At 33.8% G+C, this 21,824-nt stretch overlaps 1 protein-coding gene across 2 annotated transcripts in view; it reads right to left on the bottom strand.

The window, feature by feature from the left end:
• Positions 1–21,824, bottom strand: part of mio (GATOR complex protein mio) — a 41,125-nt gene that overhangs the window by 7,879 nt on the left and 11,422 nt on the right. For both annotated transcript variants that reach the window (XM_089240729.1, XM_089240730.1), the window contains 16 exons: positions 21,357–21,415; positions 21,091–21,265; positions 19,550–19,651; positions 17,027–17,121; positions 16,868–16,909; positions 15,829–15,884; positions 15,610–15,725; positions 13,336–13,454; positions 10,723–10,851; positions 9,021–9,092; positions 6,453–6,640; positions 4,580–4,651; positions 4,255–4,367; positions 3,990–4,159; positions 1,611–1,676; positions 205–277 (listed from right to left, as the gene is read on the bottom strand). In XM_089240729.1, the coding sequence (XP_089096855.1) occupies positions 205–277; positions 1,611–1,676; positions 3,990–4,159; positions 4,255–4,367; positions 4,580–4,651; positions 6,453–6,640; positions 9,021–9,092; positions 10,723–10,851; positions 13,336–13,454; positions 15,610–15,725; positions 15,829–15,884; positions 16,868–16,909; positions 17,027–17,121; positions 19,550–19,651; positions 21,091–21,265; positions 21,357–21,415 (1,647 nt within the window). The remainder of the gene's footprint in view (positions 1–204; positions 278–1,610; positions 1,677–3,989; positions 4,160–4,254; positions 4,368–4,579; positions 4,652–6,452; positions 6,641–9,020; positions 9,093–10,722; positions 10,852–13,335; positions 13,455–15,609; positions 15,726–15,828; positions 15,885–16,867; positions 16,910–17,026; positions 17,122–19,549; positions 19,652–21,090; positions 21,266–21,356; positions 21,416–21,824) is intronic.

The raw sequence follows: 21,824 nt of genomic DNA, 5'->3' as shown, positions 1-21,824 counted from the left end.
TGCTTTTCCTTTGAATTGTGATAGCGCAGTATAAATTATAGTCAACTTAAGCAGGATGTCATCATGTGTCGAGTTGGAGAGGTTGAATTTAGTATACTACAAATCATGGAAATAAAAAATGTCAAGTTATCAAGGTTGCACTGTATAAACATGTTTTACTTATTTAAGTGTTGCATAAATTTTTTTTAAAAACTGGTACCTCACCTGTTAAAAGAACCCCATCAAGGTTCCCAGCATGCATCATTTTAATTTTCAGAACATCAAGATACTCGGCTAGCTAAAAACATAATTGTATTAATTATGTACTTAACATACTAACACACAAACATATCAGTCAAATAAATTCACTTAAAAAGGTAGTGAAAGTACCAATGAGTAAAGCAAATGAATGCGTCATGAATAACCTTTCGGGTGAAATACAGAAAAGTATGATGTGCGGGAAATCTTCAATTGCATGAACTTCAATAGAGATTTTAAAAAAATTGTTTGCACTGCAGTTTATACAACTGTGTTTCCTCAAAGCAGTAAGATTTACATCTGCAACTATACATAGGCAAAAAACATAACATCTATCATTAAGGAATTCTATATATAGGGTGTTAATTAAAGTTGCAATTTCAAAACGCTTTGAAAAAAGAACCACTTGTCGGAATCACTTGATAATTTGTGTAAATACTCCTGAAGTTATGGAATTTTTTTTCCGGCAAAGTAAAAAAATACTTTAAAATTTACTAGTACACACTGTACTTGTGAAATACAGGAAATTTACTTGCAGAATGAAAATAATAGTAGCAAAGGACAAAATTACAATTCAATAACCATGGCAAAGTTTCATAATTCATGGAAACCACAAAAATGAAATGGCCAAACAAATACCTATGACTTGCATAAGAAATCTTTCAATACAATGTCCACTGTGTTCGGCTACGAGTTTGAAGCTGAAAACTACTTGTTCCTCATCCAACCAGTGTGTTCTCCACAAGATCAGGTAGTAATGCTGTGGAGGGACCTCAAGAATGTTGTGTACAATAGTCACATATTGCAAACTTTGCTGAATTGACGGTCCGCAATAATCACCACATCCACAGCATTACCACAGCACACTCTGATCTGTTGTGGAATATGCAGTTTAACACTTTAAACTCATAGCAGAATATGGTGGAAAATACATTGAAAATCTGAATTGATAAATATTTTTTTAAGATTCGTCCATGAATTATGAAATTTTTCAATGTTAATTAAGTTGTGCTCCAGCTATTGTTTCCATTCTGCAAGAGAATCCTCCCATGTTTCATGACTATAGCGTCACCTATCGATAAATTTTTAAGTTTTTTACTTTTAAAACAAAATTCCATTGCTTTCATGCAAATTTTCAAATCACTGACCAGTGGTTCTTATTTCAGTGTTTTGAAATCAGAACTTTGACAATACAGAAATGCTCACCAGTAAAAAATTTATTAAAATAAAGCGGAGTCATTATTTATCATGAGGTGAGCAATTCATTCAAGCATTCAGCTCATCACCCAGACTTGGTATTCCCTGAACAATTTCTTTGCACCAGAATTTTAGAGACATTGTGCACATACAAACCAAAAATCATGTAAACACACCTTTGCATCAGGAAGATAGATCAGAGCTAGAGCAAGCTTATCTTGGACGGATATGCAGTCTTCTTCCTGAAAGCAAAATTGTATGTATGATGAAAGATAAATAAAGATACACGACAGAGGTATCACACAAATTCAAAAAAAAAACACAGTGGTCACCTGATTATAAGACAACTTGGCGTAAAAGCGATTTCCAAATTTTTGTGAAAATATTGAAGATTATTATTACTGTATTTTCACGCAACAGTCACGTGGTCCCTTTTTGTTCTGAGAGATCTGTCTCTTCTAAACACATTAGAATAAAATTCTGAATTGTAGCCGACGAGTGGGAATGGGTAAGATAATAGAGGAAAGAATAAGAATAATGTTTTTTTGAACTGAGACAGGACTGATCTCTCAAATATATACCATAACTGATGTGCATGCATAGACCTTTAAAGAAAGAGAAATAAACACGACAAGCTATAGGCTAGTAATAACAGTATCTCCAGCTCTCTTAACCCAAAGGAGGAAACAATCCTGTGAAGGTACTGCATACCCCCGTCACTCCTAACCATAACATAAAGCAATGACTAAAAGAATTCTATTTCAAGCATAACTTCTTATCAAAAACTGTGTTTTTTGGGTCTTGAACCAGTTTTTTTGAACAACTGACTTTGATTGGTTTTAAAATAAAATATTTCAATTTGTACGGGTACTACAATACCCCGAGTCACGGTTTAAGCTAGATAAAAATTCCTTTAGCAAAAATGGGGGAAAGCTTTAATAAAATGCTACAATGAAGTTATGGAAATTATGGTTATTAAAAATTAGATTGTAGCTTAAACCTTGCCCCGAGTAGTTTCAGTCATACATAGAAGAAAAATAATATATCCCCATAGAAAGAAAATATGAAGAATGCATAAATTCTTGGATGAAGTTATGAGAGTTCATCTCATTAGTAAGAATTAAGTATCCAAGGATCATGCAGAGGTGGATTTTGGTTTTGCCATCATGAGCTACACAAATTTTGCCACCCTTATCCATTGTATTCTAATTTACTTGATCACTTATTCTTCAAATTAGCTGCCCTAAGCTATAGCTCTCCGAGACCTCTCCCATGTAAATAGATTTATCTCCAAGTCACTCAAATGCTAGCACACTTTCTTAGGGACTCTTTCAGTTGCTCACTCATTAAATCCTTTCAGTAGTCTGTCCAGACTTTTCTTTAGGGTCCTGTTTTTGTGAAAATAATCATTAATTTGGTGAAAAATAAGTTTTGTGGAAAGCAAAGCAATCTAGTTAATCCATCACAAAAGAAATGGAATCCCAAATTTACAGCTTCATTAATTTTTATTTTGTGAAGGGTTCATTTTTAGATCCAGAATTCATGAAGAGTCCGGAAAACAGACCAGAATTTTGGCTGGACAAATTCCTGCCTTTGCTCTCTAAGTCATTCGTTGGGTCACTTACATACTTGAACACACTTTAGATTACTCTTTTGGTCACTCACATGCTTGCAAACTGTCTGATTCTCCCTTTTGATTGCTCAGTCACCTTATCCTCTAGATTACTCTTTTGGTTATTAATATGCTAGAAATGTCTCTCTAGATTACGTGTTTGGTCAATCACTGACTCGGCCCCTCACTCTCTGGGCAGACGTGGATTTATGGTTTTACTACCTGTGGGTTACGTAAACACTGCCATTCTAATTTTTTTTACCATTGGTTTTCAAATAGGATGCTCTAGGCTACAGCCTGTTAATCCCCCCCCCCCACACACAGTAAATACGTCTCTAAGGACCTGTTAGAAAGCATAGTAGATTTATAAGATGATACACCATTAGGCTTAGATCACAACACTGCTTATTTTCAGAAAATATCCCCTTCTCGATATCTTTAGTGAATAATGTTATAAAAAATAATGCAGAAAGTCAGTTTAAAGAGATTTCTGGAAAACCAATCATATAGCAGTTTTACCTCAATTATTATGAACCATTATCCTGCCCCCTGCATAATTAGCACATTTGGTTAACTAATCATTTAATCACCCAACTTATGAACCAAATTTTTTGCCTCCCCAGTGGTGATGGTATATAAATGTCTGACTGTCTCTTAAAAGACTACATGCCAATTTTTGAGACAAATTTAGGAAAACATACTGTGTCTAAGTCAGATAAATACAGTAGCCCACATATTTTTTCACCATATACAGTCAATTCACAACTGATAGAATATCTATTTAACAGAATTTTTCATGTGAACCCCCAGAACATTTAATGATAAAGAATACTTCAATGAGTAGGACTGATTTTTTCCCTATCGGCCACTGCATATTCGACCAATCAAGATTTGACTGTGTAAGAAAAGCCACTAGTTAAAAAGAAAAGCTATTCAACACTACCATTATGGTATCATAGTTGTTTCCATCCTCTAAAAGAAACGTAAACATTGCTCGTAGATGTGGATCAGACAATCTTGTTTTCAAATCAGCAGTAATTTTACACCACAGGGCTGTTTTCTCATTAGTATATCCTGCGAGGGCCATTGCGACTGCATTCAGATCCGTGACTCCTGTGATAAATAATAATCCAACTTTAAATTCATTAATCAAAAAACATGATATTGTTTGTGTTCCACTTGGGAAAAAAGGTAATGGGTTTTCATACCGATTTCTTTTTCTGAAACAGCACCTCTGTTCAGTATCTCGATTGCTCTTGTAATATCAAGGTTGAAAACTGAAATCGCTGCTGCTCTCAGATAAGCTCCTTCGTGCTCTAGTCTGTGAATATATTATAAATTATTTTATATTCTCAGTACTTAAAAGATTTTCTTCAAGTTGGCACATACAAATTTTAATCCTTTGAAAAATTATAACACAAAGAGAGGAAGTAATTTTTGCCATGCTTAAAAAGAAATTGAAATGAATTAAATTTTTACAAAACAAATATACAGGATAAAACAAATATTGTTACTTATGAATTGACGACATACCTATCGAGGAAAGTAGAAAATACACTCGAATCTGCTTCAGATCCCCATCCACACAGCTGCAATGCTCTCTCTCTAATATCATGAGCAAAACAAGATTTCAATTAATCCCTTTTCGATCTTGAATAGCGTAAAAACAAACAGTTTACATACTATCAAGGATATCAGATTCTTCCCCCCCCCCTCCTCCCGCGCGCTTCTAGTTCATGGGTGGGTAATTAGACACTCAATTATTCGTGAAAAACTAATAAATAGAAAAGTATTTTTTGTTTCATGACCAGACGAATATTAAGGAATTTAACCTTTAGAAATTTTGTGATGTGTCAGTAACGGCTAGTTATGTGCCAAACAACGAACGAAAAAAGTTTTCCCCTCATGCAGCAAGTTGCAGATAATTAAAAAAATGAACTGAAGTATTCAATTCTATTAGAAGCCAAGTTCAGTTATTTTCTTTCATGAGAGATTGGCACTTTTTTTTTCTTTTTGCATAGAGTGATGTTAACCTTGTTATTACGTGTTCGGCAACGGGATAAGTCCGGTGGCAGAGACCTTGGCATTCGTGTTATTACGTGTTACCTTCGACCCACTATATTAGTAAATTTATCACTGTATTTGAAAAGTGTTAGCTAAACGAGATCTATTGGAAAAAAAAATTTTCCCAAAATCAATACTTTTTTTCAAATGTAATAATTATGTGTTTTCTTTCTTTCACTGTTGATTCACATTTTTTTAAGGGAAAGGGCAAGAAAAAAAACAGCTTTGCACAGCTTTAGCTTTCTTGATTACTCGTAGGGTAATATAGGGTACGTATAGCATTGCTATCAGCTTAAAAGCGCCAAGTTGTACGTTTGCTGCATGTTTGGTGAATTTGGCACAATTCGAAAGTAAGGTCATCAATTTTTAACGTTTGCAATTATAACTCTATAATTATTGGTCAAATGAAAAAATTAAAACACTTTTCCGTGTTAGTTTTCCCTCAAAGAATCACATGTGTAATTATTCAGGTTGAATACTATATTGACTGCCCAATAATCAAAGCAAGGGGTCTGGGAAATGCAAAATGTTAAAAACTCTTTTGTTGAAAAATAAGTTTGATATGGTTCAGCTCAGCAATTTCTACAAAAAAGGGTATAAATAATTTTATTGAACCCAGTGAGAGGACTGGGATTACCAAGTTAGCAAGTCAATGTGAGGACTAGTGTATTTGTGCACAAAGCAACAAAATTTTCGAGTGCAATTTTTTTAATGATCATTTTGATGTGAATAGGTCTTTTACATGATGACAATAGGAAGCAATACAAATCAAAATCAATGACATCCACCACTAATACCCTACTGGTGCTAATCTATTTTAACTTGGTTCAGGAAAGATGTCTTGCAATTCAAGTAGTACATATCCTGAAGCTTTGGATTTTTATAACCTGACAAATCTTCTTTTAAGAATGAATAAATGGTAAAATTAGTTACCATAATTTCTTGCATATAATCTATAGAGATGTTGATTTTTAAATTTTGAAAGAAAATGTGTGGTGGCATATAATCTGTACATGCAAATTTCATTCATCAATAATGAAATCGTAAGGAATAGAGGGGATTGTTGGTCACATTTTTGTAGGAAAAAGTCTGCTTTTCTTTCACATCTATACGCCACCTAATAATCTTAAAATTATTTTTCACAAGTTATTTTCTCTCCGGAAAAAAGTTCAGATAATACATGGTAGTACATGAATCTGAACATTCAAACAATTTTTAATGTATAATCCATGGATTACATGCAGAAAATACAGTTACATATTATGAGATGCTGTGAAATAATTTAATTTCATTCTGGAATAGCATTAAAATGATAAAACTTGAATTGTTTAGAAATATTCACCTCTCTTCACTAACGTATCGTGTCCTCCTACAGCTGGAAAAATCCTCTCCAATCCATGCTAATTCACGGGGTTCACTATTACTGATAGTTCCAGATCCATTTTCTCCACATATAATGGTATGAACACCTTCATATTTATGAGTACTTTTTGATCTAGATTTTTTATCGTGACGATATGACCTAATTAGTACATGCATGTTAAGGTAAACCATTGAAGACAAAAAAAATGCCAAAATTTGTTTTATAATGCAGTAGAACCTCTAACACACACTCAATTACCCACCAGATAACTCATATAAATTAATAATATAATAGTAATATAATATTATATCTCATAACTAATATTTATTCTCATGGTTGGCATAATACTAAATTCGATGGGGACAAACCTTTCTAACTTGACACAAGATCGCTAAACCCTGCTTAAGTCAACTAGGAGTCACATTTTGTTTTTACAACTACTTTTTGAAATTGCATGTGGATTGGCCAGTTAATAAATTCATGTTGTCTCAACAATTCTTTGTTTATTTTTTTCTTTTCATCATTTGTTGGTCAAAAATACATCTCATACAAATACAAGGCCACAACATGCAAAATGCCTAATGAGGTGGCTGAAAAAAGATGCCCATAACAAATATGGATGTCATATTTCTAAAATACAGCAACCCAATTAAAAATGCAATTACAAAAACTAGAAACAATGTATATAAATGAATAAATATTATACAATGCCCATAAAATATATTTATGGTTGTCTTATTCTAAGTATGGATAGCTTATCGATTTTTCCCAACATGTTTATTGTATTTCTTTTTAAACATGACAATTGTGTGAGAATTTACTACCCTTGGGGGAAATAAGCTATTCCATTAATACCTTGAGGGTAAGGTAATTTTCCATTTTTTAAAGCTTGAAAACTCGACCCGTGGATTACAAAAGTCACAGATAAGCATGGATGATATATGAAATGTCTGACCAAGAGATTGTTGAATAAGGGGTCATTCAAGTATTACGTCAGCATCAAGGGGGGAGGGGTTTCGGATTTGCTGACTTTTGATGACAAGGGGGGAGGGGATTTGAAGGTTGCTTACGTCATCAACCACTCTTTTTGAAGATGGGAAATATTCTAAGCTGCTTGCGAAATTCTGCTGACAAGGGGGGAGGGGGTCAAAAATGGCTAAAAATCTGCTTAAGTAATACTTGAATGGCCCAATGACAATTTTGCACTGTCACTTCTCACTGAATTAGATACATATCACTTATAACCCCTTTCCCCCCCCCCCCCCGATTTGTGTTTCTGTAAGGTCCTAATGGCATTTTCAGAACTTAACATTTTAGTCATTGAAAATCATTCATACAGCTAACTACTACTTCTACTTCACCAAACACCAACTCTGGCCATATCGCTATATTGCAATTTACTGCCATTAATGAGATGGGTTGGAAATGAATGATCTGTCTATCGGTGGTCACTTTAAGCTCTTTAAGGAAAATATCTTATCTATATCCTCCCTCAGATTCGAACCCGGGACTGTGACAATAACCTTCACAGTGGTAGATGAGCATCTTACCACCACGCCACTTGGACTCATACAGCAGACTAACTTCCAATTTGAAAAATTGATTTTTCAATATTTCAAACACATAACATGCATGCTACAAGACAAGGAATACACAACCTCTGGCCCACAAAAAGGTTCCATCCAACTATAGCGAAAAGTATTCTAATACAAAAGTATCAATACACAACACGATGCCTACCTACATTGATCATGTTTCCTCAATAAAAATATGGGCAATTAGGAGATCCCCACTAAAGTTGCCATTCATATACAAATAAAAGAGCCACAACAGGCAAACTGCCCTATGAAAAGGGTGAAGAAATGGTCTTAGAAAAATTGGCAAATTTATAGTTATAATTATGATAATTATAGTCATAATTAAATTTTTAAGTTATGAAAATCATCCTAAATCTTGATTTCAATAGAAAATAAAAGTCAAGTAAGCTTTGTTGAAAATAAGAAAAAAAAAATTTTTTTAAAAACCAAGGCGGTCAAAACTACTGGAACATCCTGATCATAGGGTCAAAGTTCTTGGGCCTATGAGAGATAGAAACATTACATATCTGGCCCGTACGCTGAAAATATTGTACACCCCTCCTACAGGCAACCACAAATATGTTAGAAATACATATGGATATACTTTGATATGCACAAATTTGTAAGGAGAAATTTATCAGGAGAATATTATCTGAGGCTTTCATGGCCGTTTGCAAGTCAACTATCAGGAGAATGTTTGCGAGGCACGCCCATGTATGGTTAAGTAATTATTCATTAAAATTCAAAGCATGGAATTGGGCGCAACTCATGGGCAGTTAGAAGGCTACACCATTGCACATTTGATTCGATCTGCCGGATCTAACAGTTTTTAATGCAGTCAACACATAGAATGCTCTTTTGATATGGGCATTTAATTTAGCTGAGTAATTTTCATAAAATATTTTAGCTTTGGTTTCCTTCCGATCTTAAATTAAATACTTTGTCTTTCAAAAAATATGAAAAGGATATGGTCCAGCCAAACCCATACTCCATGCAAACTGGGATCTTCACTGAGATAGCTATTCACCAAAATCTGTTGTGTCTAAAAGAACAAAAAAAATCACATTTTGAATTATCGCTTCAAGATATCATTTTGAACTACTATATAATAAGGCTGTTCCAACGACATTATTAGCTCAAGTCATTGAGAGGTTTGATAAATAGAAACTTTTTTCAAAACAAGGACTTGTGTACATTATTTCTGTATTGGCTTCAAAAACATTTGTTGCAGGATAACAAAAAAAAATTTAATGCGGGGGCAATGGAACAAAAAGTTTGGGAAACTATGGTGTAAAACAGTGGTTTTCAAAATTATGTCACCCGCAACTGTCTTGCCCAATTCATGATTCATTTGTGGCTCCCGTCAGACCAGACATGACCCAGGCTCTGTCCCTCCCGGGATATAAGCCTTTTACACATGTGGGGATTTGTGGCTCCCAGAATTGTCTGGTAGATATCCCCCCCATATAAAAGAACTATTCAAAACTCTTAAATAGGCATAAAAATCAATATCCCCAGCTTGCTGTGGTGCCCCTGACAAAGATTGGCGATGCACACTTAGAGAAACAATGGTGTAGAGCATAGTTCCTCAACCTTTTTTTGTTCCATCAGAATTTTCCTTGTTCCTTCAGAATTTTTTTCCCCAAACGAAATCTAACCCGTAGATTCCTATATTATACCTGTAGCTTCTACCGCCCCCTGGAACATTCCATCGCCCCCCAGGGGGGCATTAACGCTCACGTTGGGAATCACTGGTGTAGAGTAACAGTATCTTTAATAATTAGTAAATATCTTTAACAGCATCACAGGACCCCAGGGCAAAGTAATTTTTCTGGAGCCCCCACCTGGCTAGAAATACCTGCTACCCAATTCATATAGTGAAACCTTGATTTAATGGTGCTCTGTGGACCAAGGAAAAATATTGTACATGGATTATCATCACACCAATAGGCAGCAGCTTGACATTACAGTATAGACATTTCTAAACAAGACTTGTAAAAATATTGTTATAGAGAGATTTGCCATTATATCAAGTATCATTGTAGCGAAATCTCACAGTGCTCACTGCTGTATATTTAACTGAATCTGATTTTCATGGTCTCTGGGCTGTATCTTGGTGGGCCCAGATGTTTAGAAGCACTGAATAGATGAAATGATTTTCATTTATTTGCATGACAAACAAAAAAAAAACTTTAGGAGGCAATTAGTTCCATGCACCAATTATGGAATATAATTTTAAATAATATCAGATCCAATATTGTCGACAGTAATAATTCTATTAAAAAATTCAAGATGTTTTCCCTATCAGTTAGAAGTATGCCTAGCAAGAATAAATAATTCCACCATAGTAATACAGACCTGCGCAGACCGCAGTTCAGCTTATACAGCAAGTTGAAAAAACACTTCTGCTTTTACTGGCATAAACAGAGTATATATTGCAAGCTATCTTGGCTAATGAGAATTGCCTAATAACTTTCACAGAATCAGTGCAGTGTTGCAAGTCTATAAACTTTTGGAAGTCTACTTAATATATTTTTACAATTTTTCGAATTTTTATATGGACAAACTATTTAATGCACTAATAAAAAGTTCAACAAAATTACAGAAAATAACACAACACATTATTTTACTATATATTAGCAGAAAAATAAGAAATAGCTTAATCGACATACTTTCAAGCCATAACCTTTGAGCGCTCTCCTATACATTACTACAGAAATATCGCTCAATTCATTGCAATCTGCAAACTGAAGGGAGTTTTTCCCATGGCTCCAAGCAAGCTCAAACCTAGCAGAAAAATTCTGAAATGAAGAATATACTTGAATGTATTGTGTTACATGATATCTTATGGTAACAAAAATGTATTCACATTTTTACCTAACAATTTTAGCAAAACAATTTCAATTTACATATAATGTAAAACCACGTAAAATTATATAGCGCACGTCGCTTAATGTGATGACATGGATTTCTATGACTGCATTTTTTTTTTTCACATTTTGCTATTTTTGCATGATAGAGCATATTTTAATGATTTTAAGGCATTTTGCATATGTGTCTGCCATTTTCAATGAGAAATAATTTTTTTCCACGCCATCTCCTACTGAAACACTTGTACAAATTTGTGATTTAAAAAAAAGAAAAAAGAGGATCTTATTGTTCAGAACATCTGTGCATTCGTCCTAGTGAGAACACTAATTCTTTCTCCCTATTTAAGGTGCAGGCAGAATTTTATGAAGTTAGACTTATTACATGCTAGTCTTGTACTCAAGGTTTCCTGGTGATCTCACATTCTCAATCCACTGTCTTCTCTCTCCCCCCCCCCCAAGTATAACGCGGCAGTAAATTAATTTATCATTTATGTTGTTATGTGTTGAAGTATTGCCATCCATCTTCATACCGGAAGCAACAATTCAGTAGGTTGTTTTTCATGTATTACTACATCAATTCAGAAAAACAAGACAAAATACAGTCAAATTTATTTACAAAGTCAAAAAAATACTCAAAATTTTGTACTAGCCAACAAAACAATGAACTGGTGATACATGAAAAACTTGATTTATATTAAGTGAAAAATGATATTGGTTTAGTTTATCTTTTTATAATTTTTTCTCTATCCCATTTTAACAGAGTTTATAGATAAATTTGTAAGTTCAAGTTTGTTTCCCCTACGGGATATGCTTTAGGGCAGTAAACTTTCAGTTTGCTACAGGAACCAAAATAATTCGGAAAAGCTCTGTTACTGGATGAGCTGTGAGAGGCCTATACATATTTGGCAGTTGGTAATTGAAGCATTTTTGTTCAAGCTACAACTTATTTAAAATGGCTTTCATTGCATTAATATTTCTCATTGGTATATCATTTCACTAAAACTAACTTTACCGAAAATGGAAGAGAAAAACTTTTATGTCATTTTTCTTTACTTCAGAAAATGGAAGAAAGATAGCAGCAAGAACATGAAACAAGTGCAACTTGACAACATAAATACATTAGAGCCACACGCATTCAAAACACTCATTCCGGCATGTGCCAATTCATTAGAAATTCTGTAGAGCAGCAGTTCTCAACCTTTCTTGACTTACTGAGCCCTTTCTGGTCTATAATTTGTATGGCAGAGCCTCGTATGCATATTTTTTATTTATTCACCAAAGTTACTGGTTTATTTATATTTAAAATATTTATATATATTTTTTTCAAATTTACTGGTTTTTTTCCTCGAGCTGCCGCGGAGCCCCTGGGGAGTGCCCAAGGGCTCTGCAGAGCACCGGTTGAGAATCACTGCTGTAGAGGAATGTGTACGAGGTGCATGTACAGTTGAGTAGCAGTAGTTTTTTAGAGCATAAATGCATTTTTTTATAGAGTATTTTCCAGCAGTTTTTAAGGTCACAAAATTCTAGCTCTTTGTGATCACACATTGGGAGCCAGATTTTTTTTATAACAATAACTGGGAGATAACTGTATCTGAAAAAAAAAACCAAAAAAAACATGCTAATAAGGACCATATGTCCTGTTTTGTGTGAAAAATGGGACATTTGTTTTTTACACAAAACAACAGGCACATAGTTTTTGTGTTTTGGACTTCAATTTCAAACAATATCAATTAACCTGTGGCGGTGTGAGGCTTTCAAAGATTGCGAAAACTACATATAATTCTGAAACCTCCAAATTGCTGCAAAATGTTTAATTGTGCTGCTAAATTTCACTAATTTCATGAATCTCTCATAATTTTGTTTTCTTTTAAAATAAGAGAGTCTTTTTTAAATTTAGTCATTGTGAGAAGTTAAAATCCCGTTTATGTGAATTACGATGCTTTTTTAATGTAAGGAAAGATGCACAAATCCCTTGAGAATGTCTTGTTCGTAGAACTAGACAACTGGAACAAACTGATCAAGAACTGGAGAGGGCTATTTTGACACTTCATTTACAAAGGCCACATCAGAGAAAATTACCACGAGGTGGCTGAAAAAAGATGCCCATAACAAATATGGATGTTGAATACGTATTTAAACTACAACTATATCAAAAATACAGCAACTCAAAGAGAAATAAAAAACCAATAATTATGATAAAATATAAATGTAAAAAAAATTATGGTTGTCTCACCCACCATCCCCAGAGGTAAGCTTTTCCATTTAGTCACAACCCTATCATAGAAAAATTCCCAGCAACATCTCAACCTAGCATTGTCTCCTTACCAATCAGTACTGGTGTCCCCTTGTCGATGTAGTTGATTGACGATGTATTAACATAAGATTAAAAAGATATAGAGCAGGAAAATGATTTACCATTGTCACTTGATCAAAAACAGTATAATCTACAAGCTTGTTATTCTGACTGATAACAATCATTCGATTCTCCTGAGTTGGATGCCAATCAAAAGACATCACTGGTGTTGACTCAAATGCTGAAAAACAGAACTTCTATCAGTTTCAGTTCAAAAAAAATGCCATAAAATCATGAAGTCAATAGCAAGTTGATAACAAAGAAGGCACAGATAGGCTGTGTTGGGCCACTACTGCTAATTTCTATGTGAATATGTCTTTAAAGCCTGAAGCAGTAAAACTTTGAACTTGATTAAGAACCAATTTGACTTATGTCTTATGGAGATCTTTAGTACCATCTTCATTGTTCGAGATAGCCCTGCAGTATAGCAAAAATGGGAACGATCAAAGTATGCTGTCAATTATGAAGTTTTAGTCTCTACTGCTCATTCTTTCATTCTTTGTTCACATAGACCATCGTCCATATTATCATAATAAAAGTTGTATTATGCATCATTGGATTATTTTCAGCAAGATCTGTTTTACCCATTTCATATATATCTGTTTGTGATTCTTGGCAAAACTAATTAGGACATCGATTATGCTTCAAATTCAAAAAAGAGCGTATATTTTTTGTAATTTTTTCCCTCAGAAATATCTAAGTTTCTGTTCAACATGTGTTTTCTCTTGGTTGAACTTAGAGATAAGTCGCTATCACATCACAAAGTTGACTGATTGCATCAATACACAAAAGCTGCTTTTTTTTCTTGATGAAAGAGATCAAGCTGAACTTATGAAACCGCCTGTAAAAACTTTTATCCATCAGCATGATTAACTTTAACATGCATCATAAATTTTGTGACATCACATGCATCATTCCCTCAAGGGTTTTGACACATGAATAACTTCCAGTAGATCACATGATCAGGAGTACAACTTCATCACACACCAACTTCGTCCATATCGCTATCCTGCAATTCACTGCCATTAAGGAGTTGGGTTAGAAATGAAAGCACCATCTCTCAGTGGTTGCCAGCTCATTATAGGGAAAATATCTTATTATCTATATTTTTCTCCCCATATCAAACCTAGAACCTGACAGCAACCTTCACTGTGTTAGATGAGCATCTTACCACCACGCCACTCGGTAAAGGGTATTGGTGTCAGTCAGATGGCTGCAAAATACCACATTGAAAAAGAACCCTCCTTCCTAAAGAGAAGGGAGGGAGGTGAATTTGCAGATTTTCTTTACTCTTTATCTATTTATAGTTATATTATATGACTCTTTCAAGAAAATATTTCTCTCAAAGAACACAATGTCAAAGGCCTTCAAGCTTTGCTCAAAATGCATCTAATTGAAAACAAAAATTTTTAGCACAAGATGACGCAAATGTGGGGTTATGTAAGAGTCTGGGTATTACTGTACATTCAAATGCCCCTATATAACCACACTCAAGGAAGCATAGAAATGTATTGTTAAGGAATTATCGCACATTGATTATATATATATATTGTCACGAAAATCATGTTTTATCATTGTTATATTCCACCTGTAATTATCAACAGTGCAATTTGTCATAAGCCCCTCAAAATGACAAGTTTTAGCGATGGCAAACTGGGAAAATGTGAAGATATACTTAAATCTTCTAGAGATTGATCTAGAAACTCTTGTAACTCGGCGACTCACCGTCTTGATCTAGACCTCAAGACGGTGGTGTCGCCAGTTGTTGAACTAGACTTTTCTTTCCCGTATCTTTAAAAATGATGCGAGGAATAGAGAGGGTGGTCAGTTGTTGGACTTAATGCTCAATGCGAGAACTCTGTCATGTAAATAGCTGTTTTCTGTAAAATAAATCCATGATGTCCCGCAAATTTCCTCTGCTTATTTCACGGACTTGTGAGAAATTATCCAGAACAATATTAAGACAATGAACTCTGAACCAGAGAGTCATTTACTAGATAGGATTTTTACTGCAGTGTAGTGCAAGGGTAAATATTCATTTCAAATGGTTTTGAGGTAATTTATTTTATAAATTTCTACCCAAATGCCAAGATTACACTATGAAAGTTTTACAAAAGTTCATTTATAAAACTTGAAAAATTCAACCACTAAGTGCATCAGTTACATTCATTCACTCAAATGTAACCAATGGACTTATTGGTTGAATTTTTTAAGTTTTATAAATGAACATTTCTCAAACTTTTGTAGTGTAATTCTGACCTAAGGCATTGTTAGAATTAGCAGCAATACAGAAAAGAAAAATTTCAACTGAAAAATTTTGCAATGTCAAGACTTACGTTGCACATTTCGTTCTACAACAGTAGGTTCGATTTCATCATTGCCAGTGGATGACTGAATGTTTAAAAGCTTAATAGCATTACTGTCCTTGATGAGAGCAGCTAAAAAGCTTAACCTATACACATATAAAATATGAAAATGAAACACATTTAATAGCATAAATATGTGTAGAATAGGAACAATGGCAAAAGCAATGAAGGTTAAGAAATGAAATTGACCTAGTTGGACACCAGCTTATTTTCATAATAGGCTTTTGCTCATGTGCAGTAGCTACCTATATACAAAGTTAAGGAATATATATAATACGGGGAGGGGGACATTAAAACATTTAAAATTAAAAGAAATGGGGGGGGGGTAGTGAAATAGTGCCAGAAATGATACTGCTATTCAGTTCATTATAGATATCATCCAAGATATAAATCTTGAATGAAATTAAGAACTATAATAAAGGTTTATTAAATTATGATGCACTGAGCTTGTTTTCATTTGAACCAAAAGAATAAACAAAGATCTTTGAATCTAATAATTAATTGAATAGAACTATTTTTCTGGTGTTATACTGTTACCTACTATACAATCACACATTGATAATCCCATACCCGCAGCATTAAAAGACTGCAATATCCGAGTATAATGTCACTCCATAAAAAGGTTTTCAACAGCTGGCTAATGAGAAAATGAAATTAGGAAAGAGAAAATTCAATGTCCTTGCGGGGAATCAAACCCAGGTCCTCTCACTTGCCGGGTTAGCACCCTAGACTTCAAAGGGAAATAATATCTCAATCTTTCCTTAGAGCTCATGTGCACTGACCGGGACCATACGTGTACGGTCAGTGCCTAATTCAGACCCAAGCTCAGAATTGCGGACACTGCCACCAGATGGTGACTTATCCAAGAATGGTGTCACTTTCCACTATCCATTTGAAGGTTTTTAGCTGCTGGCTGATGTTGAATTTTCTCTTTCTTAAGTTCATCTTCACATCAGCCAGCTGTTAAAAACTTTTGTAAAGACTGCAATGGCACTATTATGCAGCTAGCGTGCGTGCGTGTTCTATACAAATCTACAATTTCAGACTGATTGTCGTCAAATTTTGCATATATATCAAACAGGACCAGACTTGAACAATAGGTTACTTTAAAAGTTCATCAGAGCTGGGCAAATGCCAGAGATAAGCAAAAATCTGTCGGGCAACAGCAGTGACTGAGAATAAATTAATATATATTAATTAAAAATAAAATGATATATTAGAAGGATACAGGCTTCTCAAAATTTCTCACATCCCAAACCACCAGCAAGTTCTGCAAGATAAGAATCAGCTTCATCAATCACATATGAAGCAAAAATTACACCACAAAAATCACATTAAAATTATTCTTATGTTTGTTTCAGCGTATGGAAAATTTTAAATGATTTACCTCGAAGACTGATGCAAGTCTGTGTTCATAATAAGGATCAACACACACAGAATGAACAGCTTTTGTAGGGGTTGAATTCTGATGTTTAGATGGATCTAAATTGACATATAAAATTTATGACTCCGTTAAACTCATTCTAACATCACAATATAAAATGACACAAATACGCGTGAATTCATTATAGGAACTTGCATTGCTTCAATTATGTGAACTTATGTAGCATTATGAACAGACTTCGTTATTCAATGTCAATGGAAATCAATGTATCAAAAGATTCAAAAGGAATTAATAAAATTGCATGAAATATAAACAAACTTCTGGGAAAAAATAAAAGCCCTTCAATCTGGATATTTTATGAATTTATAGATGGAAAGAAAAAATAATAATTTACAATATGCACCATTCATCCCCAAATGCAAGAATCAATGAAAAAGTCTTAACTCTGGCATAATAGAGTGAAACGGCTCTATAAGAATAATCAAAGGACCAGAGAAATGTATTGGTGGGTGCCGAATTCCCCGACTGAAAAAATTTATTGTTTGTTACATGACAAAACATTTTGCTGCCGAAGAAATCATGCCACACAAAAAAAAGGGAAATTGGAGATTTTATTGGGACCATATTTTACATTTTATTGGGACCATATTTTACATTTTATTGGGACCATATTTTAAATTTTATTGGGACCATATTTTACATTTTATTGGGACCATATTTTACATTTTATTGAGGACCATATGATTGGTTTTTCCAGGCCCTTTAGACTTGTTTTAATAAAAAATTGTCTATAATTTCTTCCCGTATTTTCAACAAAGCCTACATTGAAATCAAGCTGATTATGACTGGATATTCACCTCACATATTTGTTGTGCTGGTTTTTTTTTTTTTTTTTTTGGGGGGGGGGTTTCGTGGAATTCATTTTAATCCACTGATTTTTAATAGTACTCCATTTTCTCGTCATTGGAAATTTTTATAGATTTTAATGATAGTTGGAAACTTTGCTTAGTTTTGGTATCATACTTGGCGACAATTTGCGATTTTTCACATTTTTCTCGAGAAAACATGGTCATTTGGGAATAAAGACTTACCAGCTGTTAGGACATGACCTTCTTTTTCTTTAGCATTTTGCCCACAGTTGTGGCAGGCATCTTCAGAGGTGCCCTTATCAACTTTCATACCGGTATGCAACTTTCAACTCGGTAGTACCAGACTCACTTCTGAAGATGCCCGCCATAGCTGTAGGCAAAAAGTCTGAAAGAAATAGCAGATTACTGCCTAACAGCTCGGTAAGTCCTTATTCTCAAATTAGATGCCAGTAGTAAAAGCCTAGGCATTCCAAACATGGTCATTTTGAGATTGCAAGGGAACTGTGGATATTCTTTAGAGATTTTTAATTTCTGCCAAAGCATGATTTGAGGGCTTTTCCATAAAGATATGAAAAATCTGCAGGATCTGTTTTCTGACTGGAAGATTTTGGTACAATCAGAAAACTTCCAAGTAAATTGGAAGCATTGGTACCTATGTATATTGTTGTAAAGGAGTTATCGTTATAGAACATATTAAACACTATTAAAGTGCATCAGGATCAGAGGTATACATAGAGAGAACTATACAGACAGATAACTATATAGGAAATCATCATTATAGAGCAGGAGTGGCCGACTGTTTTTCAAGCTGTGCCAGAATCAACATTATTTCTGATGTGTGTGTGTGTGCCACTCTATGAATTTTAATGTGCCTCCTATTTTTACGGGACATGAGCATTTCTTCCCTTCATGTAAAATATTGCCCAGCTGTCCTCTCATTTGTGCAAAAATATTCAATTTGTCACTCTTTTAAGTTCTAAATTTTCTATTTTTGAATCATAAATTTCATAATTTCAATGCAGGTTGTGTATGTACATTTGTAGGTAGAAGTTCATCTTACCTACAACATGTTGGGATAGACATCAGAAACTGAGGGGACTCTCTGGTCCTTCCCTAATAAATTTTGTATGGGGGGGGGGGACCTTAGCCCCTCCTAAGAATTAACGAATATGCAATGTGATTGAATGCATGTCCTCCATGCAGACTATTCTGAACCTTGTACAACACATGGAACGTCCAGCAACTATGCCCACAGATGAAAAACCGAATAGAAACGCATTGAATAGAAAGAGTCATCACATATTTTAAGAATGCCTACCATACTAAATATAGGTTTGGCAGCCTATAAGACTGTCAAATTAATTGTTTAAGAGTTGGAGAGAATTTCTTTGATTGAAAAATGGAATAGAATTCCGTTAATTTTTGAAAAGCATTCATGTGGCGCTCCTGATATCATTGCGGGCCACAGTTTTGTCACCCTTGTTATAGAGGATATCATTATATAGGATTTTCACTGCAACACAAATCTTCATTTTACAATATTGATAGAGAAAGAATTCATTGACTTTAATACTGAAGTTAATCACTTTTAATGTTTTAAAAATGTAAAATATTAAAAAAAATCTCAATGCAACCAATTCACATGGAAAAACTTTACCTCTCAAATCGTAGATCTTTAAATGTTTATTATTCGTTCCACACACAATGAGATTCGGACTATGATGAAACCAGTGAAAAGACTGGGTTGATTCCGACATACCTGAAGATAATTTTGTTTCAGATACATAGCAATGATTCATAAATAAGTTGATCAAAAATATTCATCATTACAAAATTAAAGTCAATAAAGTCATAAAGTAATTAAAGTCCTTTTCTCTGCATTTTTGAAATTTTCAATTTTTTTTTTGGACCAGCACTTATAGAGTAAAAAAAACAAATAGAACAAAGTGCATATGCTTTGCACAAGCACTCAAAGATAGAGCTTTTAAAAAAACCATGAAACATCAAATATTTCACAGAAGTTCAGAAAAGTACGAAGAAGACTGGTATTGCAAATTATTAACTGAATAATTCTGTAATTGACAACTAGAGATGAGACAGATATTCAGCTGCTATTTGGTCCTTTCCTACCAAGTATTCAGTTCCACCAAATAATGCTTAGGTATTTGGCCAAATATCTGTAGATCTAAGCAGAACTAATTTTAAAAAATTATGTTAATTGGAGTTTTTTTTCCTAAATTAAAAACTTTCTGATCATACTTTATTTTGTGGTGAATATCCCTTTCTGTATAATAGGTTATGTCAGTGAATTTCTAGGATAAGGGAAACATGAAATTGAAAATAGAATCCTAATGTAATCACACAAGTTCACTAACTGCAGTATGTATCCAGACAAGAAATATAAGCTACTGAAAGAGGCAAAAGGGGGCAAAAAACATCTAAAGAGGAAAAATAAGAAAATAAGTCTTAAATTTTATGATGGATTCCTAGTTAAGAGTAAAATAAGTTGAAATTTCTTGATTAGGTTAGATGTATAATTGCTAACAAGTGCTGAAAAAACAATTGATTCTGTAAGTCAGCAGTTCTCAACTGGGACTCTGAGTGTATTCTCCAGGGGGCCCCGTGGTCCCTCAAGAAAAATAAAAAACTGTAAATTTTTTTTAAAAATCAAAAATTTTTCAATAAAAATGTATGAGTAGCTTTGATGATTTAAAAAATAGGCCTATGGTGGCTCCTCCAGAGAATGTTTTTTTCTAACAAGGGCTCAGCGAGTCACAAAATGTTGAGGAAAAAACTACTGCTGTTATTACGTATAATAGTTTATATGTGTGTGCCTTTATAATGGTTTGTTACTTTTTCAATCCTGTCAGTAACTGAAGAAAACCCAGGCAGCTGTGGGTATTATAGCTAGTATTAAAATCCAATAAATATCATCGTTAAATTTTATTTCAGTATCAGGGCAATAAAAATCTTGCACAATTACGTTTTTAATATTTAAATAATAAACTGCATAATTAAAATTCAACTATTTTAAATTACGAATAATTTTATTTTCAATTAAAAACACCAATTTTATTTATAATCAATATGGAATTTTCTCAAATTCCATATTCGGCCAAATCACTATTCATCCCATCCCTATTGATAACATGAGCCAATGTACAAGAGGTGAAATCATTAACAAAATAAGAGCAATACCCAACTCTACAGCAGGTTTCGAGACCGTGGTAGAATCAGTAGAATATACACTGCCGAAGGTATGGCGTTTTTCAAAAGGTGAATGAATCGTTTCCATTGGCACATAAACTGGTCTTGTGACATCCCAGATAAGGACTCCATAATCAACCCGATTCTTGTCTAATCCACATGCCAGCTAGAAAAAATAAGTGCAATTAGCAAAAAAAAATTGTGGGAATGAAGAGATGTCATTATATGGAGACTCAACTGTATATGAACGTGCTTACCAGTTTGCAATCCTCTGGATTCCAGGCTATACAGTTACATGGACGAGAGTGCTTAGGAACTGAAGAAAAGATTTTTGTTTATAATAATCATAAAATATTTCCTCCATATATTAGACAAAGCACATAACAAGTAATTGTTTGATTAAAAAATGCAAGCATACAAATTTCTATAATAAGTAGCTGCTGTAATGTATTACTGCTATTCTTTATTTTTAATATTAATTATCCATGGTTACTGAACAAATATGCATGAATTCCAGCCTATTTGAGAATTTTATCTGATCCCAGAAAAGCAATATTCCATTATTAAAATATTATATTGAACATATTAAATGCAATATGGATGCAGATTAGTAGTATTGAGTAGCATAAATTACAGAAATAGCCCAACATACATTTTCTTAAATTTACGTTGTCTAAAAATGGTTATTTTCCACTAGACACACTTTAAGCATAAAAAGGCTTTTG

Source organism: Pholcus phalangioides, unplaced genomic scaffold (assembly GCF_987345545.1).
Source record: "Pholcus phalangioides strain wild (caught in Gottingen) unplaced genomic scaffold, Ppha-v1.0 ptg000013l_1, whole genome shotgun sequence".
Taxonomy (NCBI): domain Eukaryota; kingdom Metazoa; phylum Arthropoda; class Arachnida; order Araneae; family Pholcidae; genus Pholcus; species Pholcus phalangioides.
This window is presented reverse-complemented; position numbering and strand designations above follow the sequence as displayed.